Here is a 25,332-nt window from a genome sequence, read left to right as displayed (position 1 = left end):
AAGTTTTCTGAACACTGCTTTCATATAATCCAAATGTAAACATCGCCCAAAGCCAAGCCTAACTAGGATAAAAACAATTTTGACTCCACAGGTCAGTAAGGGTCTCAGACACCTAAGCTACCACGATTGACACTTGAAGTAACCAGCTGTGAAGTCAGACCAGGCCTCTTCCCACAACCCTGTTCAAGTATCCAAAGCCTTTGTTTCTATTTGTACAACTGGGGACATTATCACTTACATTTAGTGGTGTTTTTTATTGTATATACGTAATAGCTAAACACTGCCTAGCCCAAAGTAAACACTCGTTTTAAGAAAAGAGCTGTCAGGTTCGAGTAGGAAGAACATTTATTACTAAAAAAAAAAAAACCAAAAAAAAAAAAAACCCTGAAACATAAAACTCACTGAACCAGCTCTGTGGCAAATGCCAGAAAGCATCACACGTTCATATTCAAAATGAGAGATCTGAAATTAAAGGTCATGACGAAACAGAACAAGATTCAGACAAACATTATGGGTTGAAAAACGACAGCCTCGGCGGAAGAAAAAGCTAGACTATTTCAAAATTAACGCTTTAGACAGGGCATGGGGTATGGGGGCGGGGGGGGGGGGTGTGCCGGGGGGCTCTGGGTGCTGCTATAGACGGTTCAGTGAAACGAGGGTAGAGGAAACCAGGGAATATCCGACTTCAAGGCAGACCACCCAAAGAGCTTTGGGCAGACTCACTGAGACACATCCAGTCAGCTGCAAGCCCTACAAGTACATTGAGGGGAATGACAAGAAGCAACTTACCCACGTAAGCTCCTAATTCTTGCAATTTCCCCTTAATGGCACTCTGAGGAGGGGAGAGAGAGAGAAAAACAAACACAGCAAAGGTGCCTGTGAAAACCGCGCCGGTCACAGAGCGACCCCCCCCCCCCCGGCTCCCCGCCCCGGAAGGTGGAGGAAGGGACGCCCGACCCCCCCCCCCCCGCGCCCCGCTCTCCCCCGGCGCTTTCCCCAGCCACCGCCCCGGGCGGCTCCCACAAGGCCCGCGGGGGTCCCCCGAGCCGCCGCGCCGCGCCTGCGCCCTGTCAAGAGGCGGCCCGCGCCGAGGAGCCGCGGCAGGCCGGGCCCACCCGCCCCGTTACTCCTGGCAACCGCCTGCCCGCCAGGCCCGGCGCCCGGCGCCCGCCCGCCCGCCCGCCCGCCAACGCGGGCCTCACCCGGATCTTGCGGCTGATCTCGGTGCCGATTTCCATGGCTCAGCGGCGGGCGGCCGGGTCAGCACTGCGCGGCGCTTCGGTTACCTGGAGCCCGCCGCGGGCTGCCACCCTGCAGCCTGCTCCCCCCGCGCCGCCGCCGAAGCCGCCACCGCCGCCACCGCCGCCACCGCCGCCGCCGCCGCCGCGGCCGCCGCTCCGCCTCCGACCGTGCGCGCTGCGTGTCCCCGCCCCTGCTGGCGCCCCCGTGCAAGTGGGAGCCAGCGCGCATGCGTCTGCGCACACGCATGCGCCCGAAGGTCCTTAGCGGGTCCGGGAACCTGTGCTCTGGCGCCCTCTGCTGGCGGCCGCACAGAGGGCAATGGCGTGCAGGTAACCTGGTGTGATACCTAACCCTTCGTAAACCGGGGGACCTGGATGAAAACCTCCTTTCATCCCTTTCATGGTTTCTCACTTAAGGAATTTGAGTCTCCTACAGGTTATAAGGATGAAGTCGTGTATAGCTCAAACATCATGGGTCTGGGTCTGAGTTCAAATGTAACTTCAAGTATCAATATGGGGTTGATGCAGGTCATTTAACTCTTGAGGTTTTCGTTTTCTTCCAGGAAAAAGAGATTATTTTGATACACTTGGTGAGGTGGAGGGGCAAATCAAGAGCATCAGCAGAACCCATCCATCATGCCCTTACTTTAATTTTAGAGGGTTTTGGTTTGGTTTGGTTTTTGGTTTTTCGAGACGGAGTTTCTCTGCGTAGCCCCAGCAGTCCTGGAACGCGCTCACTTGACCAGGCTGGCCTTGAATTCAGAGTTCCTCCTGCATTCTGCCTCCCGAGTGCTGGACCACCACCGCTGGCTACTTTAATTCTAAACATCCTTGCTCTCCTGTCTTTGTTTCTGCCTTTTTTTTCTCCTGTCTCATCAGTGTTCTTTACCCAAGATTAATCCTCCTCCTGCCCTTCCTCTCTGAGTCAGCCAGCTACAGGTAGCAAGAAGAGAGGTAAGTGGCGCCCTCTAGTGTTACAAGTGAGCGGCAAGTGGCGCCCTCTCGTGTTAGAGTTGGTGTGCAGGCTTGGGATACTGGGACTCTTAGCCGTACATGTATTAGAGCTCCTTGGGTCTAGAGTTGCAGCTCGCAGTCATAGCTAGGGTTGCAGCTTCCTACAGGTCCTAAGTATTGGGATTCCTCGGGCCTTGGTGGCAGCCAGTGTTACAGCAAGTTGCTTGACACTCTTGGCCCTGGAGACCTGGCAAGTCTCTCAAATTCTTCTTGTGACCAGGGCCTGCAAGGTTCTCTGGTACTTCATCACTGCGACCTCTTCACCTCCTGCGTCTGCTGCCTTCTGCCATTCTTGAACTGCTCCATCACTCTTCTGTCTGCTGCCTCTGTTTCGGTCCACACAACTGAAAGTGGGTGAGAAAAGAGCACTTGAGAGAAGTCTCTTGTTAGGTCTCCAGTTGTGTCCCTAGGAGGAGCACAGCACAGCAGAGTTGTCTCCCAGGCCAGAGCAGCCTGCTTCTGTAGCTCAAAATGGGACGTTTGGCTTCATCACAGCTGTTTGTTTGGGCCAAGCCCAGCCTTAGGTTGGGCTAATCACAGCTTTGCCTCTTAGCCCCAATCACAGCCATCCCTCTGCTAGCCCACAGGAAAAGTGCTTGCTCTCTGGCCTAGGAAGAAATAATTGCAGGTTCGTTTGAAGTTCTTCAAGGCTCAGGATCGCAAAGTATCAGGTACAAAATATTTCAAACAGCCTTCGCTGGAGCCAAGCAGTCAGGAGTTGGGACGGCCACCTGCAATCTTTACATGGTTGTTTCAGGGTGTCTGTGGAATGCTTAGGACTGTTGCTGCGGGTGTAAGAGGAGTCCGGCTGGTTGTTCAGGGCGTCCAGGGCAGCAAGGGACAGTTCAATAGCTGCTAATAGGTGTCAAGCTGTCCAATTCGTAGCATCTTTGCTGGTTTATAAGAAAATGAGCGTCAGAAAAGGTGCTCACACTACACACTGAAAGAGCTCATCACCCAGAGTGACTCCAGCAGATTGAAAAGTTCTTTAGCATGCAACTTGCCTGCAGTCAAGTAGGTCAGTCTCTCACTTATCTCGTGTTATCATTTCTACGCTAATAATGACAGACTCTTCCATTTACCTTATGCTCTCACCCGAAAACCCACTCCCAAATTCTAGGTAACTATGCCCATTTTATTTTCTTCTAAATTCAGCCTTTTCAGTGCAAAGCCATCTTTACCATCTCCAAGTCAAATGTCTTTTGACAGTGGACTTCTTTAGTCTCCCTGTCCCTGATCACAAAACATGGAAGAATTTTTTTTTTTTTTTTTTTTTTTATCAGAATAGACATCTAGAGAGGTTTCTGTTCCTGCCACATTCCTCAGGTCTCTAAGTGGTTTGGAGTATGAGGGTTTTTTTTCCCCCCCCTTGTTTTTTATTTTGGGGTTAGCTTTGTAGTATGGCTTCAATATGTTTGGACTCAGATTCCTGTTCCTCCTGCCTCCGCCTCCACAGTGCTGGGATTACAGGCATGCACCAACTATGCCCAATTCCTTAAGAATTGGTTTCCATTTAGTTAGCTCTTGGTGCACAACGGGTGACCACAGGCGTAGCAGTTTAGAACGTACATGTTTCTGGCTGGAGAGATGGCTTAGAGGTTAAGAGCCCTGGCTGTTCTTCCCAAGGTCCCCGAGTTCAATTCCCAGCAACCACATGGTGGCTCACACCCATCTATAATGAGATCTGGTGCTCTCTTCTGGCATGCAGACATGCATGCAGACAGAAACACTGTATACATAGTAAATAAATAAATCTTTAAAAAAGAACACCTGGGGCTGGAGTGATGGCTCAGTGGTTAAGGGTTAACTGCTCTACCAGAGGACCCGAGTTCAATTCCCAGCACCCACATGGCAGCTAACAACTGTCTGTAACTCTAAGATCTGACACCCTCACAGAGACATACATGCATACACCAATGCACATAAAATAAAGATAAATAAATTGTTTCTAAAAAATAAAAAAAAGAACACCTATGTTTCTCATCTTGCGGTTTTCATCAGTTAGCAGCCTAAGCTAACTTGGGTCTCAGAGTCTTGGCAGGCCTCTGCAGAAGTGACAGACATGCTGTGTTTCCATCTGGAACATGACTAAGGAAGAATCCCACTTCAGGCTCTAATATTAGCAGGAAATGATTTCCTGGGATCTTTATGAGCAAGGCATGGCCATCTTTTTGCCAGCTGTGGTCTAGAAGCCATGTTCTGGTCTTAGAAGATGGCCCACATTTCCATGCCAAGGGTCTCACTATTAGAATTCCAAGCTTCTCCCCCAGCTACATGACCGTGCATACGCTGTCCGGTAGCCAGACAAGATGCTTAGTCATCCTAGGGCCTTATGTCTTACGTAATCTGTGTACTGCGTGATCATGTAATCTATGCGCATGCGTGGTGTAGCTCTGTAAGCCCATATGCACATGTGAGGCGGGGGGTGGGGGACATAGACCTATAAAATCGGGTTCCACCTGTTCCTCCTCTCTCTTCCTGCAGGGTCATTCCATAGGCCTATGCACACCCTTTCTATTCCCTTTCCTTAATAAACTCTTATAGTGGGTTTTTTTGAGCCTCGTGGCTTCTCTCATACACTCACCAAGATGGCTGCTCTTAATTTAGCAAAGATACAGTCCCCTCCCAGCACACCTTGGTTCCTCTGTTAAGGACTTTCATCTCATTCATTTGGGCTCATCTGAGGCCTGACGCCTAAATCAAGTGAGTTAGGACCTTCTTTATGTCTCCAGATCCTCTTGTCTTCACCCTATGCATTAGTTAAAGCAGTCCACAACCACAGGAATTATAGAAGTGTAGGACCCCCAGAGCAACACAGAGTCTGTGCCACAGGCCCCTTGACATGTGTCAGGCGCATGTGGTCTTCTGAATGCCTCTGGCATCTATATGGAATCTAATGTGATGGCGTACGTCTTCTAGCGTTGACGATCAATCCATGTATGTGTTCATCCTCCCTAGCAAAAGTGATAAACCGAGCACTGTGTGTCTTTTATATTGTACAGAAGTTCCTTCAAGATGGTAGGCACATAGTAAACATGTATCAAATATTTAAGGATTAAAAGAAATCAAAGACTTAATTTACTAAAGCATTTTTCCTGGGTAAATCCAGTGACCGTAGAGTCATGAAACATTGACGAGAGATGGAGGAACGGAGTGACGGGGAACAGGGACCCTGGAGTCACGCTGTCTGGGTTCGAGTGCAGCCCCGCCACTCTCTCTGAGCCCTTAGGCAGGTTGCTTCTTTTTTTCGTGCCTCAGTTCCCTCATCCGTAGCATAGATATAATACTGTTTTCTCCTGCCGAGAGTTCTTAGAGGGTGGAGGTAAGTTAATATTTGCAAAGCCTTTCGAACTGTGCCTATCTCATAGCAGCATTCTGTTTGTTGATTAAAAATTAAATGCCTGTACTGAGCCAGACACTGTGCTGGGAGCCGGAGTACACAGGTGAGTAGAACCACATCTCTGTGCTCATCACACAGTTCAAAAGCCGGGTAAGTTTTTTTTTTTTTTCTTTTATCCACCATTCCATTAACTAAGAGCAAGAACGTGTCTTACCATTATTGTACCTTAAACAAATTGACATTCAACAATTTAGTTACTATTGGAAAAATCTTGTGTAAAGAGGCCCGGAGAGCTGGCCCAGTCAGTAAAATGTTTGCCGTACGGAAAGACCTGAATAACCCCCAGCACCCATGTGGAAATGCCGGGCATGATGGTATGTGCCTGTAATCCCAGAATTGGGGAGCTGGAGACAGGGGAATCCATAGGGCTTGCTGGCCAGCTAGTCTAGGCAAATCAGCAAGCTCTTGGTCCAGTGAGAGGCCCTGTCTTGGAAATAAGATGTAGCTGACATCAACACTCACTTCTGGCATACACACACACACACACACACACACACACACACACACACACACACACACAAATGTATTCAAAGCCAGGCATGGTGGCACATGTCTGCAGTCCCAGTACTTGGGAGGCTGAGGCAGGAGCATCATGAGTTTGAGGCTACATAGCAAGGTCCTGTTTTGTTGTGTTTTGTTTTGAATTTACAACAAGGACTTTATTTAAAGGTGTTGAAGACAGGGTTCTCTTTTTAGGACAACCAGCTTACAGTTATGGAAGGGAATTGCAGGGTATTTGAGAACTCTCAGATCTGCTGATAAGAAGTCTGAGTCACAGTGAGAGTGCTCCCACTTAAGCCAATGGCACTTAGGGATTGGAGGCTGTTCAGGGTGCTTCCCTGGAAGATGCAGCTTCACAACCCACATCCTTGAAGGGACTGGAAGTCTTAGTCTTGCAAAAGAATAAACTAGCCATGACAAATGGCATATTTTGCTCCTAAGGGATAGTATGAGAGCCGGATCACAATGAAGTACAATGCCAGCTAAGAGGATTCTTGGCTACCTTCCAAATAGAGGGGAGAACTGAAAAAGAACATTGGTTATGAAGTTGGCAGGGCCTGAGTGCCAACTCCTGCTCTACAAAGTCCTAAGTTCTCTAATAATGGTGCCCCCTGTGTCTCCAGCCTCCCCTCAGGGCTACATTTCAGTTGGATTTTATGCTGTGTGTGTGTGTGTGTGTGTGTGTGTGTGTGTGTGTGAGAGAGAGAGAGAGAGAGAGAGAGAGAGAGAGAGAGAGAGAGAGAGAGAGAGAGCGAGTGAGCAGGCAGAGCACAGGAGCCTGAGCCTGCTTTACCAGTCAGTCTGTGTGGAAGGAGGGGGGCAGAGGTGGTGGGTTTTCCCTAGCTTGGAATGCTTTTCTTTTCCTTGAGTGTTTAGTGACCTTTTATTTGTCTTTCCAGACTCAAACAGAGGATTCTCACAATGATTAACCAGGCATTATCAATCCATTTGGGATATACTTTTGTGTAAATTTTCTTACTTAACTTCACCTATTGTGAAGGATGAGTCCTTGAGCAGGCAGGGCACGCATCTTATTTGACTTTCTCCATGCAAAGCACGTGGCTTCTAATACACATAGAATAGATGTTTTTCTTCAGTACTGACTATCAAGGGGCATGTCTGCCTTTGAATCAGAATCTATAGATGCTAGGGGCCTGCAGGCAAAATCACTTGCCTCCCATGAACACCTGAGTTCACTCTCTGGATCGTGAGTAATGGTGGACAGAGAGAACCAACCCCACAGAGTTGTCCTCCAACCTCCACACATGCCCCACCCCCCAATAATAAATCAAAATTGTTTAGAAAGAAGCCCTGAGTATTGGAAATTGCTGTCACACCAGTCACTCTGGCTCTGAGGCTGACCCCCTTGCTATGTCCTGCCCATTTAAATGCAAATGCAGCCAGCATCATTCTTGAGGTCCAAAAGAACCAGTCCTCACAAACCACCATTCCTGAAGGTGTGGAGGTGCTGCACCCAGTGCAGTGTTGAGCGAGGGAGTCAGAGATAAAGGTAAAGACTCCAGGTGCAAAGGTGATTTCACCTGTTGGGGTCCCTGGAACCAGGGTTACAGATGGTTGTGCGCCACCGTGTGAATGCTGGGAATTGAACTGGGGTCCTCTACAAGAGCATCAAGTTCTCTCAACCACCGAGCCTTCTCTCCATCTCACATCTGTTGGTTCTAATCTTCACCCTCCTAGGCATCCTTGTCTTTGTAGGATGAAGCAGTTCTTTCAGTCTGGATTTGTACAGTGAATGGTAATCTATATAGTAGTGTATGATGGATAGTCACCAAGATACCAAAGCAAATTAACTTAACGCCTAAGAACATACGATTTGAGGAGCTAGAGGTGGTAAAGAGCATGCACTGTTCTTGTAGAGACCCATGTTGGGTTCTCAGCACCCACACTGGGCCTGCAACTCCAAGTCTAGGGCATTCAGTGTCTTTTTCCAGCCTCCAAAGACATTTGCAGTCATGTGCACGCACATACACACCAACAAACATGCATATGTGTGAAAATACATTTAAAAAAATACTAGTCAGTGGATCTCCCAAACCACAGTTTCCTTCCTGCTCATAATTTTGTCTTTCATCACTTTATAGTCGGGCTTTCTTTATAAAGTTTTGTTAAAGATTTATTTTTAATTATATGTATATATGTATATAGAGGAAATTAATGAGGCAATTCCATGTAGTTTATCTGATAGTCAAAAGAGGTTTATTTTGGGTAACCTTACAGCAAGCAAAGGGGTTGGTTAAGGGATCCAGGAGAGGTGAAGTGAGGTGCAGTCCAACGTGGTTCTCTGGAGAACTGTAACTTGGTCTGCGGTCCAGCATCCAGCATCCAGGATCACGAGGTCTTAAGGAGTTTCCATCTTGGCCACACCCCGAGCAGTTATCTGTTGCCTACTAGGGGTGGTGCTTCAAGGGTGAAGCATAGACAACCACCCCTACATATGTATGTGGAAGGGTTAGGTATGTGTGCACAAGTGCAGGTACAGGCAGACACTAGAAGTGTTGGGTCCCCTTTGGAGCTGGAGTTACAGGTTGTGCGTCAACTAACATGGGAGCTAGGAAATGAACACAAGTCCCTTGAAAAAACAGTACTTACCTATACCTGCTGGGCCATCATCTTTCCAGCACTCTTTCTAACTTGTATTTGTGTATTTTAATACGAATTACTGCTGGGGAAAGTGGTGGCACACGCCTTTAATCCCAGCATTTGGGAGGCAGAGGTAGGCTGATCTCTGAGTTCAAGGCCAGCCTGGTCTACAGAGTGGGTTCCAGGACAGCCAAGCTACACAGAGAAACCCTGTCTCGAAAACCAAAATAATAATGATAATAATAATAATAGTAATATTAATTTTTGCCTGATCTATAGTTTCAGGAGCGCCAAGGTTATACAGAAACCCTGTCTTGAAATACCACCACCACCCCCCAAAAAAAGAAAAGAAAAGAATTATCTTCAATTGTAGGAGTGTGTATGATGTACCACTTTCTGGTAATAAGATGTAAGCATGTGCACATGTGTGCATAATAGCATGTATTTCTGTAAAAATACATATGAATCAAATAACCATCTCCAGCAAAGCTGGATGTCTATCAGGCACGGTGGTAAGGCTTTCACTTAATTATTTTGTGTATGTTACAGTTGACCATATAAATGACCTCACTCCCTTTCGTAGGAAATGTAAGCTAGTGGTAATTTTATGCCTCATACTTGGAAGGGGTTGTCCTCATGCCTTGCCATGGGGATGTTTCTGCCAAATTAACATGACTGAGGGAAAATGGAGCTTAAGTGCGTGGTTGGGAGGTGACATTTGTAGACCGTGAAGAAGTTCAGCTCGGCTGTCTAAAGCACCACTTGGGTTTTATGATCATTTTCTATTTTTAAAATTCTTTCATTTTCTTCCCGATTCAATTAACACGTTTTTATTTAGTGCCTACTGTCTGCCCAGTACTGCCCTCGTAATTCTAGGAGATATAAAAGAAGCCTCCGTGAAACAATTTTTAATGATCCTGCCAAGTTGCGGCAGCGGCTACCGGGTGGCTAGAACTTTGTCTTGGGAGTAGAGTCCTGGATTGAGTTGGAGAGGCGTGGAGCGCTGGCCCAAATGGGAACGGGTCTGGAGGTGCCGCCCAGATCCTCTTGATGGGGAGCAGAGGGCATGCCGGAGAGAAGAGAGCAATAGGGTGGCCAGAGAGCCATTCTGGATCACTCCTAGAGGTCTGGTACCTGCACTTCACTTGGGCCCTCACTGGAAAGGTGGTAACCACGGAGTAGCTCCAAGGGAAAGGACACCGAGGAGCTGATGCCACGTGCCCACGATGAGGGGTGGCAAAACCACAGTCTAGTAATAAGCACTAGTAGCTGGGCCTAGAATTGAGCGAAACCTTTCACATATATTTTACTCAAGTTTACTGGATAGTGATCATTCCCAGCTTTTAGGAGAGGAAGCAAGTCCGCAGAGGCTAAGGAATCTGCCAGTAAGGGTTGGAGCTGGGATTTGAATCCAAACACTCTGACCCCCAGCTTCATTCTGCACTGAGTATGCGTGCATTTCCCTCTGGGGGACCATGTTCCCGAGGAGGTCTCAATTGTTTGGGGTGGGGGTGCGGTCAGCTCCCCAGTTCTCTTTCCCGGCTCCTTCCACGGCTACCTCTGGGGTTTGTCAGTCCTTCCCAGTGGTCCCCAAGGTAAAGCTCAGCCGTCAACACGTTAGGTCTAGAATGGCTTCCCTGGTCCCTCTTATTTCTAGAACTCTTCTCTCCAGCACGCGCTCTGCTCCCTCTCAAACGGATTCTGGGGAAGCCGTACCTCCAGCCCCATCTGTGTGAGCCTTCTTCCCCTTCTCTGCAAGTCTCGGTTCAGAGTTCCTGAGGAGGAGCGGTGTGTACTTAACTGGAGGAGCAGGCACTTAAGGAGGGGGTGTAGAACGTTTTGAACCATCTTCAGCCAAGTACAATAGTACACCCGTAACCCCAGTTACTTTACAGACCACCACTCAAATAAAGCACCGGATCCCTTTCTACCTGGACTCAAAATAACGTCCCCCTCCCCTCCTTTTTTTTATTTTTTTTTTAAAGCTCTGCTTTATTTGGAAACTTAAAATAACTGGTCACACGGTTAAAAACAGCAGCGGCGCGCCCCCTCCCCGGCGGCCGGGCGCAGCTGTCCGGCCTCCCCCGCGCCCCGCCGCCCGCATTCCAGCTCTCTGAGGTCACGCGCCGCCGCCGCCGCCTCCCCGGATCCGCGCGCCCGGCCCAGGGGGAGGGACGCGGGCCCCGCAGCTCCGGCCCCAGCCCCTGAGCTTCCCCAGCGAGTCCCGCCGCGCTCCGGCGGCTGCGGGGGCCAAGGTGTGCGGTCGGTGCGCGGGCCCGGGACGCGGGCGGGCGGGCGGGCGAGCGGCGGCGGCGGCGGCGGCGGCGGCGGCGGTGGCGGCGGCCGCGCGGAGCCCGGGGAGGCGGGACACAGAGCGGGCGCGCGGCCCCGACCCGGCGGGAGCCGGAGCAGGTGAGGCGCGGGGGGACTCGGGCAGGGGCGTAACAAAGAGCGAAGTCTTCCCTTCCCGGGCTCGCTCTCATCTCCTGGAGTCATTTCTAAAAAGAGTCTGGAACTTCTATTCCGGACTCCTCCGCGGATGGCTGCGGTTTAATTCTGGATCAGGGTTTGAAATCTTGGGCATATTTGTGCCTCGCGGAATATGTGGAATATGAAAGTTGCCAGATAACTTTGGCGACAAGGGGAATAAAGGAAGGACTGTTTGGCAACTCCTTGTTTCGATTTGGGAGTAAAGCGTCTCTACTCCCGGAGAATTCTTGGATCTGCACGTTTCCACTTGGGATTTCTGCAAACCCTGATTAGATTGTCTGCTCTGAGCATGCTAGTCTTATCCTGAGCCTCTGCCGAGAAAGCCTTTTGATAATAGATAATGCTAGAAAACACTTTCTGACAACTGCAGTATGTCTAATAGTTACTGACAGATTTCTTTTTTAGTTTGGCACACAACAACAATTTCACTCTGAAAATAGTTGTTTTGTTTGTAGGCCATTTAACTAGATTATCAATGCACAAATGTTGTTTTGTGAGAAACATAGGGTTAATTTAAAGCACTAAGATAAAGACGTTCTAAAGATGTCAGATCCTTCCTTTTCAGTGATTATTGAATGCTAAAGGAATAGTGGCAAAGTTCCATGAACATGTGGCGAGCGATTTAGGGTGGGGTGTCCCGTAAGATCCAGGGTTAAAGTGAATTTGACAAACCTTTGGAAGGGGATATGGACCAGAAAAATGAAAATGAACTCACTAACAGAGCAGACCGCCTTTCGCAAACTCATGAAGCAGAATTTAATATGCATCTTTTCTTAGTCTCTAGTGGAATAGTTTTGTAAAGAAATTACTGGTTTTTCCTTTAAAGGATATTTATAGCCTATTTTATTTAATAGTTGGCAACTAAATCAGCTCTCCCCAGAGTACCTTCAATTTCTACTTCTTGGCTGTAATAGTCAAACATAATTTATGACATCACTAAGATATATTCATCAACTATAAATTTTAAAGTTACAAAGCAGGTCTTTTGCCACAGTGGGTTTGATACGAATAGTCAAGAAAGCAGACATTCTTAGAGGAGGAAATACACAGAAATATAACAGTCAAATCATAACAGCTGCTAAAAGAAAGAAGAAAAAACATTGGCTTTTCCTCATCCCTGATGCCGTAAAACATTCCCAATCTCAGGGACAGCTGGAAATTTGAGTGTACCTAATCAGAACTTAGGTTAATAATTAAGTTATATAGGGTAGTATACCCTGTTTAAGGCATAGTTCCATCTTTATAGTGAAGAAATTAACACCTTTGACAGCACCTAAATCAGATGTCTTCCCTTTGGACATATGAAACTTTGTCTTTTTATACACATTACTTAATGTTTCCAGTTACCACAATTTGTAAGACTGACATCTACAACTTTACCTCTTGAGGTAATACTTTGCATGATACCCATTTTTTTTAAAATTTATAGAAACACTGTTGGTGTATCTTCTGGTTAAAAGCTTGTTTAAGGTGTGTGTGTGTGGGGTTCAGTGTTTTCAATTTCTTGATTTTTTTTTCATTTCTGCTTCATCTGTCTACACTCTGGAAACAACAAAGAACTTTGAAAAAGTTCTTATTATAGACCCCCCCCCCATTCCTTCTATGGAATAGTGCTTTTACCCAAGGAAGGCATTCAACAAATATTAACGTAATGCAGTAGGTTTCCACTTTCCCCTCTGGCATTCCTCTGCCCCCCCCCCCCTTTTTATATTTGTTTTGTCTTTCTGGAATGGTAGCTGGGAGATCACTTCACTATAGAGCTCCAAAAAGCGAAACAGAAACAAAAGTTTTAGAAACCTTGACCATGTCCCCATTAGTGATACAGCTCTGAATATAATTATAGATGCTTGTAATCTCCTTAAGGGCAGAGAAGGCTTAGGATTCGTCTTAGATTTCCTCAAGATGCTCAATCACGCTGCCTTGTGCTCAGAGACGCAGTACACATTTGTGGAATGGAATTCCAAGACCTTAAGTTTGGCAAAGTCTAAACCTCATTTTCTAGTTCAAGGCCTTGCGCAGGCCGGGGTGCTCATAACCTCTGGGGTTGAGTCTCAGACTGGTGAGCAGGACAGAAAAGAATACTGGGAGTGATGGAGAAAGCCGGAGGCATACCCAGCTAGGTCCATATTAGCGTGAAACCGAGAAAGCTGCTTCTGTTGAGGCCTGGGTTCTGTTTGCCTGGTGAGGCTTAGGGACAGACAGATTGTCCCACCGCGCGGTCTCGCACCCCAATTGGGTGATCAGCTAGGACCCGGCCTGGCTAAAGGATTCATCCCCGGAGGAAGGGGCGGAGGTGAGACTGACAGCGGTCCGAGGGATGGAAATAGCTGAGATTTTTGTCAAATTGTTCAGGAGAAAATAACTCTAGTTGACATAAAAATCCCGAGCTGTCGCTCGCCCCCGGTTTATCTCAACCGCCGAAGTTACCATCAACAAGTGTGGCTAAAAAAGTAGCGTGTTTTGGGCTGCTGTTACGTGGAGACAGCCTCAAACTGCGCGACCAATCTCTCCCTGCCTGTAGAACTAACGCCGGCCCCTTTAAATCCTCCCTCCTCCGATCTCAGGGGGCCGGTCCTTTCGGAGCACGTCCGCCCGGAAACGGGGGCCGCGGGCGGAGGGTTCCGGGGCTTGCGAGGCTTCCGACATCCCCGTTGGCCAGGCAACACCGCTTGCTTTCCTCTCGGGGAGGGGACTCGGAGGATCGGGAGCTGAGGCCCTCCGCTGCGTTTGGCTTCATGGGTTTGCCCAGCCTGGCTTGCCCCCTTTAACCAGGATGGCGTTTAAGGCCTCGCCCTTCTCTTTAGGTGAGCGTCCACAGCCTCCTTAGGTGTCCCTACCCGGGAGAGGAGTCCGGAGCACGCTTTTCAGAACGGCTATGATTCGAGAACGAGCATCTTTAGGGTGCTTATAACCTGCTTATACTCAAATCTTTGTGGTGATGTGAATAATGAACCAGAAGGGGCTTTAGAAACTCTCGTTAAGCACTTCGTCTCCTTTGAACCTCACAGTTGCCATATGCTAGATGGATGGGATTATTCTCTCCATTTGGAGTTCAGAGTTAATTTTGCCTGAAGGACCGGTTCTCTTGTGCACTTAACGAACACAGTCAGGAACTGAAGACACTTGAGTATTGGGAAACTCGAAAGAGTTACCTATGAAAAAACAACCTTTCCTCCAAAACAGCAAGATGACCACTAATGCTTTGTAGTTATAGACTTGCTGGGCATTATCTCATTTAATCCTAACAGCCAAGTCTGCTATCTCTAGAAGTGAGGGAGGTAGAATGAGGGGTGGGGTCTGACCCTGGGCCCCACCCTCATTCCTCGTGATAAACTTTCCTGCCACCTCCCTGTTAGAGCTCTCTTATTCCAGCAGAGGGGCAAAGCTTATTCTTTATACTCAATGACATTTTTTTTTTTAATTTAAAACCAAAGTCCATAGTAACTGCTTTCCTCTTTCCTCAGCGCTGGCGTGGATGCTCCCATCGCTTGGCCTTTGGAGACTCAGTTGCCTTTTAACGGCGGCAGCGGCTGTTGGATGAGCAACTGGAGATTAGTTTGTTTTGACGCGAGGGGGTCACTTTTGCTTGGCTCCATCGCTACTGGATTGGTCCTTCCTGGTCCTTCCACTATTGAAGGGAGAAGATGCCACTGCCATTTGGACTGAAATTGAAACGCACCCGGCGCTACACTGTGTCCAGCAAGAGCTGCCTGGTTGCACGGATCCAGCTGCTCAATAATGAGTTTTGTGGAGTTCACTTTGTCTGTGGAGAGTACTGGCCAGGAGAGCCTGGAAGCTGTAGCCCAAAGACTGGAGCTGAGGGAGGTAAGCTGCTAACGACGCTGCAGGTTTCTCTGGCCTGTCTTCACTCCTTCCCTCATGGTGGCTGTGTATCCATCCTAGCCTACCTGACACCGGAGGCAAGTCCTGGCTGTGACTGCAGGATGGTGAGCCTGCAAGCTCCCCTCCCAGTGAGGAAGAGATCAGAGCAAAAATCTTACTCCGTGGGGTGCTCCTAAGAGAATTTACACTGTCTACCTTTTTAATGGGTTTGAATCCTGTGCCTCCCATAGAATCCAATATGAATGTATTTGGGGTTATCCAAGTTCCCACTTATTATTAAATCCTCACTGGTCAGTCTGATCAGTTGACTGTCTTCATGCATGCATGCATGCATGCATGTATTTATTCATTTGTGCAACATTCATTTTTAATTTTCTGTAGCCCAATTGGAGATTCTATTGTCATGCTGCCTGAAGTTTGAATTTTGGTTCCCTCATGAACTAGTTCTGTAGCCTTAGGCAAGTTATTTGATATCTCTGAGCCTCAGTTCCTCCATCAGAATCATGAGTCTGCCAGTGGCGCCCGTTCCCACAGTGGCTGTGGTTTAAAACACATGTAAAACTTAAGTACTAGTTGTCTATTACAGTAATCATAGGCACTTGTGCTCTGGGAAACGCCTAATCTACTGAGTAGGAAGTTGTGGAGTCCTCACATATCCCCACAAGGTCCTAAATTTAAGTTCTGCTGTAAGAACTGTAAAAGAACTCTAAACTTGAGACTCTCCCAGTGTTTGGCTGCTTGGACCATGGGTAAGCAAAAGAAGAAACCGGGTCTTAAATGACCCATGCTGTATCTGGAAATCCCACATAGATATTGTAGTTAATAAAAAAAAAATAGTCAGGAATAGGTAAACTTTGTTCTAGGAAAAATCAGTTGATCATTTAGTTTTGAAAACCTGTAAGTAGCAGCCGTGTACAGAGGTACCAGTAGCTTGCCCCAGTGTTGAGACCAGTGAGAAAGCAGGCGTGAATGCTTGTTCTTTTAGGAGTGGGGGCGGGGGAGGTGCAGCAGAGGGAAAATTCCTTAGGGAAAGTAAAATCTGAGCTGTGACCTGAATGCTAGGGCAAGGGGTCCTGTCAGGCTGCAAATCACTGTTCCTATAAAAGTAACAAAGGCATTTTGTTGTGGTTGAAAGATTTCAACTCCCCTTGATAGGAATGGGGAAGATGACAGGCTTTTTAAAGCAAGGTGTGTTTTTGCCTCAGTCCTCTTGAGAATGAGTAAACAGTGGTTCAGATGCAGAGAGCAACCACCTACCTGCCTTTGTCCGAGGATGGAGAGATGATGGTGGAAAGCTGGAGGTGACCATCCAAACAACTGCCAGGGAAGAGTTAGCCAGAGTCGTAGTTGGTCCTCAGGTTATCCGTAGATTGTGGGGACTGTAATTGAGAGAGGAAATATGAAAGAGCTGAGTTCAGTTTGAGACCTAAATACTAGGTTGGAGGTGCCAGCTGGAATCACTCGTTGTGGACTGGAGATGTTGAACAGAGAGGTGGATATGCTTTGTGGAGGGCCAGGCAAGAGCTCCAGGCTGAAGGAGAGAGGCTTGGGAATCTCAGTCCAGCTGGGTGGATGGAAGCCAGCCGAGAGGCAAGGCTGTCCCGGGGGCATGGGAGGAGGTAGCACATGCTCTGTGTTGACAGAAGACAGGAGAAAGCTTTGGAAGGGAATTGGTAGATCCGCCCAAGGAGGAAAAAGGGAAAACAGTCTGGGAGAGTGGGCCTCAGTGACTGTCCTGCTTATTTGCATTTATTTGGTCATCTTTATATTTCATTCATCTCTGCTCCCCGCCCTCCAATTTCCAATTTGGCTCCCCCCCCCCTATAAAGTTCATCCAAATACACCAGGTCTGCCTACACCCTCAGAGAGTCAGCTTCTTCATCAGGATTATGATGTATTTATTTTTGTAACCAGAGCATAAAGCATGCTCAATACATTCAGGAAGAATTGGGCTCACCACCCACCATTGCTTTCCTTCTGTCAAGAAGCCCAGGCCTGGAGACATCACGGCTAGCAGTTCAGAGCACTGACTGCTCTTATAGAGGACCTGAGTTTTGATTCCCAGCACCCACACAGTGGTTCACAACCACCTGTAACTCCAATTCCAGGGGGATATAACACCCTCTTCTGTCCTCTGTGGGCACCAGGCATGGACATAGTGTGTAAACACGCGCTATACAGGCAAAAGTTTTGCACACATAAAATAAAAGTAAGCAAATCTTTAAAAGAGCAGCAGCAGCCTAGGGAGTTGACCATCTTTTGTTAGAGGCTCCAGCTCAGGAGTTAAACAGCATTATTCTGGTATGGGCATGCCCTCAACCCAAGATTTCTTTCTCCTTTTTTAAAAAATTTGTTGTTGTTACTATTATTATTATTATTATTATTATTATTATTATTATTATTATTATTGAGAGAAGGTCTCATGTAGCTCAGGCTGGCCTGAAACTCATTGTGAATTGCTTATCCTCCTGACTCGCCTCCGGAGTGCTGGGGTTAGAGGAATGTGCCACCAGAACTGGCCTCTGAGGCCAGTTTTTAACAGAAGCCCAGAGCACACCGAGAGAACAGGCCTAATTCTTAAGGGAATGTCTTGTCCTTGGAAAGATCATCTACTGCTTCAGCTTTTACCAACAGTCACGGTTAGCAAGTTTAGCAAACTTTCTCTTGGAAAGCTCCAGAAGGCCTGCTCTGTAATGTGTAAACAGATGTCTTGGTCACCAGGCCTGCCCCTTCCAAATGCCTGTTCAGAAATAATCTGAGTGGGTAACACCTGCTCCTCGATTGTGTACATTCAGCATGTGTGAGAGTTAAACAGGAACTGTCAGTGTGCTGGTATCTCTCACTAGCCTCCCACCAAGCAAGCCGAGACTTATCGTTTTACATTCGGGTGAAGAGTTTTGCTGCTGTCAAGTATAAGCTGCAGGAAAATAAATTAACTCCTTTTGCTTACTGAAATACTGTTTTGCTTCCATAAGGCAGTGATAAGGACTTCACAATAATGCCATCTGATGCTAGAGCCAGAGACTTTAGCATATATTAGTATTTTACTCAGGACACTGGGGTGGAAAGATCTCAAATGTAAGTCTGAGGCCAGCCCGAGCTACACAGGGACCCTGTTTCAAGAAATCAACTAAAGAGACAATAATATAACAAACCCCAATAATCATACCCCAAAATAAGGAAGGATTCCCCAGTTCACGCAGGATGATATGTAAAACCAGGGCAGTTCAGTAACCTATGAGACATGGAACTGACAAGGGCCCCATGTTTTTGTGCTCTAAGAGCCAGGCCATGATCCACCTCCAGCCCCAGAGGAGGCCACATGGGAGGCAGAGCCTCTGAAAGAGCTATTGCCTTGAAAATGATGCTTTTCAGAGGGGGAATCCCCCTGCCTCCAGAACCAGGTGGCTTCTTTTGAGTGAGGAAAGTCCCTTCCCTCAGACCTGTGTGGCAGTGGGCTCTGCTCAGTTGGCCTCTTCAGAGGCCGTTTAGCAGCAGCCTTTCAGAGACAGGTCTGCAGTCACATTGGATACCAGTTCTTGTCACTCCCTGAATGTGAAATTACGTCTACCAGTTTTTCAAATTGAGAATTGGTGGTGGTTTAAAAATTTAATGTTAAAGCCAAGCAGTGGTGGCACATACTTTTAATCTCAGCACTCAGGAGGCAGGTGGCTTTCTGTGAGTTCAAGGCCAGTCTGGTGTACAAAGTGAGTTCTAGGACAGCCAGGGCTACACAGAGAAATTCTGTCTGAAAAACACACACACACACACACACACAAAAACCCAAACAAACAAAAACAAACAAACAAACAACCCCCCAAAACAAAACAAAACAACAACAAAAAACAAACAAACAAAAAACCAGAAAAATAATTTGATATTAAAGTGTGACATTGAGCATCATCTTTGTTATCTTGAGACAGGTCTCACTGTATAGCCCAGGTTGGCCTGGGATTCCAGGTGTGAGCCACCATGCCCACCTTTTGTTTTTGTTTGTGGTACCTGAGCTGTGCTTATGTGACCCATGTCGCAGTGACTGGCTGACTTCTCTTGGGATGAGTTTTCTCTTGTTAATAACAGGGAGAGGGCATGTGTATAGAATGTTCTCGCAGCAGGCACTGGTAGTCTACTGCTTGCACATTTCTGAAATATTGAAATGGTAGCCTGCCATCACAATTGAACCACTGTTTCCATACGAGCTGGTAAAGTCCTCTGTGCAGTGTCCTTGCCCATCGCCTGACAGCAGAGCCTTAGAACGCTGGAGTCGCTCTTTTCTTCCGTTAGGCTCAGCCCAAATCCTAGGCTATGAAGTTTTGGATCTAGTTTATATTACTTTCTTTAGCGTATGTATGCCTTTTAGAAAAATTCTTTTTTTTTTTGAAAATGTTTATAATTTTTTTTTGCATTTTTTTTTAAATTTTTATTTTGCAATACAATTCAGTTCTACATATCAGCCACGGATTCCCTTGTTCTCCCCTCTCTCGCCCCCCTCACCTTCCCCCCAGCCCACTCCCCATTCCCACCTCCTCCAGGGCAAAGCCTCCCCCGTGGACTGAGATCAACCTGGTAGACTCAGTCCAGGTAGGTCCAGTCCCCTCCTCCCAGGCTGAGCCAAGCGATCCTGCATAGGCCCCAGGTTTCAAACAGCTGACTCATGCAATGAGCACAGGACCCGGTCCCACTGCCTGGATGCCTCCCAAACAGATCAAGCCAAACAAATGGAAACACATGAACTATGAACCAATGGCTGAGGGGTCACCAACTGGATCAGGCCCTCTGAATGGGTGAGACAGTTGATTGGCTAGAAAAATTCTTATTTAACAATATTATCTCATCTTTTTCATGCTACAGTGGATTGGATTTTAATTAGCTTTATTGCAAACTTATTTCTTGTATATCTTGTCTTGATTTTGGGGTCCTTATGTGACTTAATTTTATTTACATTTGCTTTTCAAAGTTTTTGAATCCCCAATTAGGATACAGGGAAGTTGTGAAATCCCAAAGAGGGATTTCAGCTTTATAACCTAAATCTTACAGAACAATTTTTTTCCTCAACTGTTTTTGAAGGGGGAGTGTGTGTGTGTGTGTGTGTGTGTGTGTGTGTGTGTGTGTGTGTTCACTTTAGCACATGATCCTGTGTTTAGATGCTTTAGGGAGAATATTCTTTAATTAGTCCATGTGTGCATAACTAACAATTTTGAAGTTGAGTTAAATGCTAAGCAGCCTCTAGAATTATCTTCAAAGCATTTTTTTGAAGATGGATAATGCAAACAAAATTTTACCTTTCACACTTTATTTCCTGGCTTTGGGCATTTGCTTACATGGTTGTGGTTTATTATAGATCTTTAAGAAATGAGTTTTAAATAGCATTTGGTGTGTCAAAGACATCAGCATTTTCAGTGTTAGCATGTAAACTCCATTGGACCAGGGCTACTGTTCCTCATGTATTTCTGGTGTCTAGAAGGGTGCCTGCCACCATTGTATTGCACATAGTTCCTGAATAAATATCCATTTACTTTAAACCGTTAAAAGATTGTTGTTTTATGGCTGGGCGGTGGTGGCGCACGCCTTTAATCCCAGCACTCGGGAGGCAGAGCCAGGCGGATCTCTGTGAGTTCGAGGCCAGCCTGGACTACCAAGTGAGTTCCAGGAAAGGCGCAAAGCTACACAGAGAAACCCTGTCTCGAAAAACCAAAAAAAAGATTGTTGTTTTAAAGTTTTAAACCTAGAATGATAAGTATGATTGCAGTTCATTTGTTCAGCCTTGCTCTGTTCTGTGATTTCACTTCCTGGAGAGAGTGGAACATTTCCAAAGCTTTGTACATGGATACAAAAACACTATTTTTTCTTTTTCTCCCTTCCCTTTCTTTCCTTTCTTTTTTTTTTTTTTTTTTTTTTGTGGGGTGGGAGGGGTAGGTGTTGGTTTCGACACAGTGTTTCTCCGTGTAGCCCTGGCTGTCCTGGATCTAGCTCTGTAGACCAGGCTGGCCTCAAACTCAGAGATCCGCCTGCCTCTGCCTCCTGAGCGCTGGGATTAAAGGTGTGCACCACCACGCCCAGCTCCTTTTCTTTTTTTCTTTGCTTCTCCTTTTCTTTTCTCTTTCCTTCCCTCTGTGTCCCCTCCTCCTCTTCTCTACCCCGTTTCTTTCCTGCACGTTTGCTCTCTCTGTTTTGTTTTTGTTTTTGCAGGGTTTTGGTATGGAGCTCAGGCTTGTCTCAAACTTGGGATCTTCCTGCCTCAGCCTCTGAAGTAGCTGGATCTCATGGACGGGCCACTGTGCCAAACTTGCCATTTATTTATTTATTTATTTATTCATTCATTCATTCATTCATTCATTTATTTATTTATTTATTTATAGAGATTGTTTTAGGTTTATGTTATTTTATGCATATGCATATTTTGCCTGCATGTATGTATGTGCACCACATGTGTGTCTGGAGCCCATGGAGGTCAGGAGAGGGTGTTGGATCCCTTGACACTGGAGTTGCTGATGGTTGTGAGCCACCATGCAAGTGCTGGAAATCTAACCAGAGTTCACTGCAAGAGACACAAGTGCTCTATACCAGTGAACCATCTCTCTTGCTCCTATTATTTTTTTATTGGTGATGCCAATGAATTTATTGGACTTGCTTATAAAGTGTAGGTGAAAGGTCATTTACAGGAGTATGGGTGATCCCCAAAAGAGCTGCATGACACAGGGTTTACTTCACTCTCACTTTGGGGGTTCTTCTGGAAATGTGGGACCACTCTAGTTCTTCTGTGTCAGGCAGGGTGAATTTCCCCACTGATCTAGGAAGTGTTCTTGGCTTGGGGTGTTCCATTTTAAATCAGCCTGTCAGGTATTCCAGATAGCCTCTGGCCTTGTCTCCACTGGAATCTGCGAATTTCATGTGCATTTCTCTCTCTCCTGCCTGATTTCATTTGGACTCTAAAAATAACCAAAACCTAAGAAAAAGTGCAACACATGCAGACGTTTTGGGATGAGTGGTCACAAGTTGAATTCGGGTTCGTATTTGTACAGTAGGTAAGATTGTGATATAAAAAAAGGTAAGTGTTTCACTGAGGCTAGGGGACCTTCTGGAGGGATGGAATTTTAGATTGACCTCTTACCTGAACAGTTTTCCAAACTTAAAAGGTCAATCACAAATGACAAAGAATTTTTCTTTGATTTTTAAATTTTTGGTAAACGATTTTTAAACTATGTGTGTGTGTATGTGTGTGTGTGTACGCACGTGTCCTGGTGCATGTGTGGAGATCAGGGGACAACTTACAGGAGTTGGTTCTCTCCACCACTTAGGTTCTAGGGCTCAGATTCAGGCCATCGGTGTTGGTGGGCAAACTTCCTTCCTGGCTAACTTGCCAATCCCTTCTGTTACTTTTCGCTTCATAATGAAGGTACTTTGGGGCTTGATAACGTAAATAGCATAAATAAATAAGGAGTCATATGAATAAGTATGGGTATATGTATGCATTCTGAAGTACATAATATAGAATCATATAAGTTATTATTGGATTAGGAGACCTATTTACTTAAATGATAGAATATTATGTAACTTTAGTTAAATGTTTAATAAACTTCAGGGCTAATAGGTGTAGCTCAATTTGTCTGACGTACACAAGGCCCCAGGTTCAGTCCCTTGCAAGGCATAAAACGGAATATGGTGGCACACGTGTGATCCCAGCCCTGGAGAGGTGGAAGCAAGTAGATCAGAAGTTCAAGTTTGTCTTGGACTACCTAGCAAGCTGAAGGCGCTGCAGCCTGGGATACTTGAGGCCCTGTCTCCAAGACCAAAAACAACCAAAGGGCTAATCATAGAAAAGATGTGTGCTCCAGTGTTGGGATTTTCAGGTGAGAGACAACCAAAGCGACTTGAACGTGTGTTTGCTCACCAGGGAGTCCTGTGAGTTGAGTGCCGAAGGCTGGTGGGGGGCTCTCACTCAATTCTGTCACTGTCCCTGAAGTGTATCTCACTGTATATCCCAGACTGTCCTTCACCCCTCAAGCCTCCTCTCTGAGCCTCCCGACCTTCAGTTTTAAAACTTGACACAAAATATTGGTACCTGTTTCTGGAGTATAGTGAGAGTATTTCCACACGTGTACCTCATTTGTAAAGATCAAGTCAAGACACTTAGCATTTTCATGTCCTCATTTCTGTGTGTTGTGAACCTGCAGATCCTCGTTTGGTTATTTTCTGACAGTTGTTGATGGTTGTAGGCTGTTCTGACTGTGACTGTCTGTAGACCAACAGGACTCCTTTCTCCTACCTGTGTTTCCATACTCCAGTCTCTTTCCTTACGTCATCACTATGTGACCCAGACACAAAGCGCCTCTCAGTATAGTCTCCTTTCCCACTAAAAATGCACTTTCTTCTGTGGCTTTCCTCCATAGGGCTCAGGAAGGCCGTTTTATTATTATTATTATTATTATTATTATTATTATTAGCCACTACTTATTTACTTATTTATTGGAGTAGAGTTTTTTGTTTTGTTTTTATTTTTAGATTTATTTAGTTCAATTTTTTGTGTCCAGGTGTTTTGCCTGCATGCTTATCTATGTGTGCGGTGCCTGTGGGGGGTCAGATGAGGGCACTGGATTCTTTAGAACAGGAGTTATAGACAGTTGTGAGCCACCCTGTGGGTGCTGGGAATAGAATCCAGGTCCTCTGGAAGAGCATCCAGTACTCTTAACCCCTGCGCCCATCTCTCCAGATGCTTTTTTGTTGGAGTTTTGAGATAAGGTCTCATTCTGTAGCCAGGCTTGCCTGGAATACATCCACGCCAGCCTCCAACTCAGTGATACTTTGCCAGCTTCATTTCCTCGATGGGGCAACTCACTGTTAAGGTAGAAGCTCCCAGAGGACAGAGAGGGAGGTTATGAGTGAGAATTCCTTCACTGTGCCATGGGTTGTAGATCAGTGTTGTCTTCTCCACCAGAGATCACCGTTGTGCCCATCTGGACCGTGAGCATGTGACAAGTCTTCAGTGTCTGAACTGGTGACTCACACTTCCTTTAGACATTGATTGCGTTCCTGGGCCGTTTATTTATTGAGCCCTCTATTTCATTCTTGTCAGATATGCAGCCTACCTCAATAGGACATTTCCTCTTCTTTCTCAAGAGTTATTTATTTTATGTGCATTGGTGTTTTGCCTGCGTGTATGTCTGTGTGAGGGTGTCAGATCCCCTGGAACTAGGGTTACAGACAGCTGTGAGCTGCCATGTGGGTGCTGGGAATTGAACCTGGGTCCTCTGGGAGTGCCGCCAGTGCTCTCAACTCCAGAGCTGTCTCTCCATCCTAACATTGTCTTTTCTGGTAACAAGGACTCATTGCTTTCCTAGAGTGTGCTGCGTCTGCAGCTGTTTTCCTAGTCGATCTTCAGGCAGCTTGCACACTGACGTGGTAATTCGATTGCCTGTCATAGTTAGCCTCTCTCCGGTTTCTGTTGTCACTTTGGTGTTGGGCATTAGACACGTCCTTGAGCGTACAAGGCCAGTACTGTATCTCTGAGCTTCTTCCTGGCTTGCTTATTTATTTATTTTAAATTTTTAGATAAAGTCTTACTCTGTAACTCAGGATGGCCTAGAACTCACCTAGGCTAGCCTCCAATGTAGAGGGTCTTGCCTACTACAGCTGGAATTACGGACTCTGGGCTCTTTTGTTTGTTTAAGCTTTATTTCTTTCTTTCTTTATTTGTGTGTGTGTGTGTGTGTGTGTGTGTGTGTGTGTGTGTGTGTGTGTGTGTTGATTCTCTCCTTCTGCCATGTGTTTCCTGGGCATTGAACTCAGGAGGTCATCGGGCTTGGCAGTAAGTGTCTTTATTTACCTGCTGAGCCATCTCCAAGGCCCAGTGTTTTGAAACAAGAGCTCACTGTGTAACCCAGGCTAGCCTAGAACTCCACATCCTTCTGCCTCAGGCTCAGGAAGGCTGGGATGGATGCCATACCTAACCCTCATTTATCTTTTTTTTTGTTTTGTTTTGTTTTTTTCGAGACAGGGTTTCTCTGTGTAGCTTTGAGCCTTTCCTGGAACTCACTTGGTAGTCCAGGCTGGCCTCGAACTCACAGAGATCCGCCTGGCTCTGCCTCCCGAGTGCTGGGATTAAAGGCGTGCGCCACCACCGCCCGGCCCTCATTTATCTTTTAATGAACTAGTAAACTACCCAGAGGCTATTGAAATTTATGCTGAAAATGCTAATTTCACTAGAAGAAACTGTCACGTGTCCTAAAGAGCAATTAGAATGTA

At 46.5% G+C, this 25,332-nt stretch overlaps 2 protein-coding genes across 9 annotated transcripts in view; one reads left to right on the top strand and one right to left on the bottom strand.

Moving 5' to 3' along the window:
- Positions 1 to 1,374, bottom strand: part of Zc3h14 (zinc finger CCCH-type containing 14) — a 45,285-nt gene extending 43,911 nt beyond the window's left edge. For 6 of the 8 annotated variants that reach the window (XM_052738722.1, XM_052738723.1, XM_052738726.1 and 3 more), the window contains exons 1-2: positions 1,203 to 1,374; positions 790 to 832 (exon numbers count right to left, since the gene is read on the bottom strand). In XM_052738722.1, coding sequence (XP_052594682.1) covers positions 790 to 832; positions 1,203 to 1,238 — 79 coding nt within the window. In that variant the 5' untranslated portion in view covers positions 1,239 to 1,374. Of the gene's footprint in view, positions 1 to 789; positions 833 to 1,202 lie in introns of those variants that run through there. The other 2 variants (XM_052738729.1, XM_052738731.1) reach the window with 2 other exon arrangements.
- Positions 1,375 to 11,079: 9,705 nt separating this feature from the next.
- The window catches only part of Ptpn21 (protein tyrosine phosphatase non-receptor type 21), a 62,166-nt gene continuing 47,913 nt past the window's right edge, over positions 11,080 to 25,332 (top strand). Inside the window, 3 exon segments of the mRNA XM_052738714.1 lie at positions 11,080 to 11,169; positions 14,712 to 14,990; positions 14,992 to 15,072. Coding sequence (XP_052594674.1) covers positions 14,892 to 14,990; positions 14,992 to 15,072 — 180 coding nt within the window. The 5' untranslated portion in view covers positions 11,080 to 11,169; positions 14,712 to 14,891.

This window comes from Peromyscus californicus, unplaced genomic scaffold (genome assembly GCF_007827085.1).
Source record: "Peromyscus californicus insignis strain IS unplaced genomic scaffold, ASM782708v3 Scaffold_15__1_contigs__length_86483966, whole genome shotgun sequence".
Classification (NCBI taxonomy): Eukaryota; Metazoa; Chordata; class Mammalia; order Rodentia; family Cricetidae; genus Peromyscus; species Peromyscus californicus.
The sequence above is the reverse complement of the archived record's forward strand: the minus strand, read 5'-3'. Positions and strand labels throughout refer to the sequence as shown.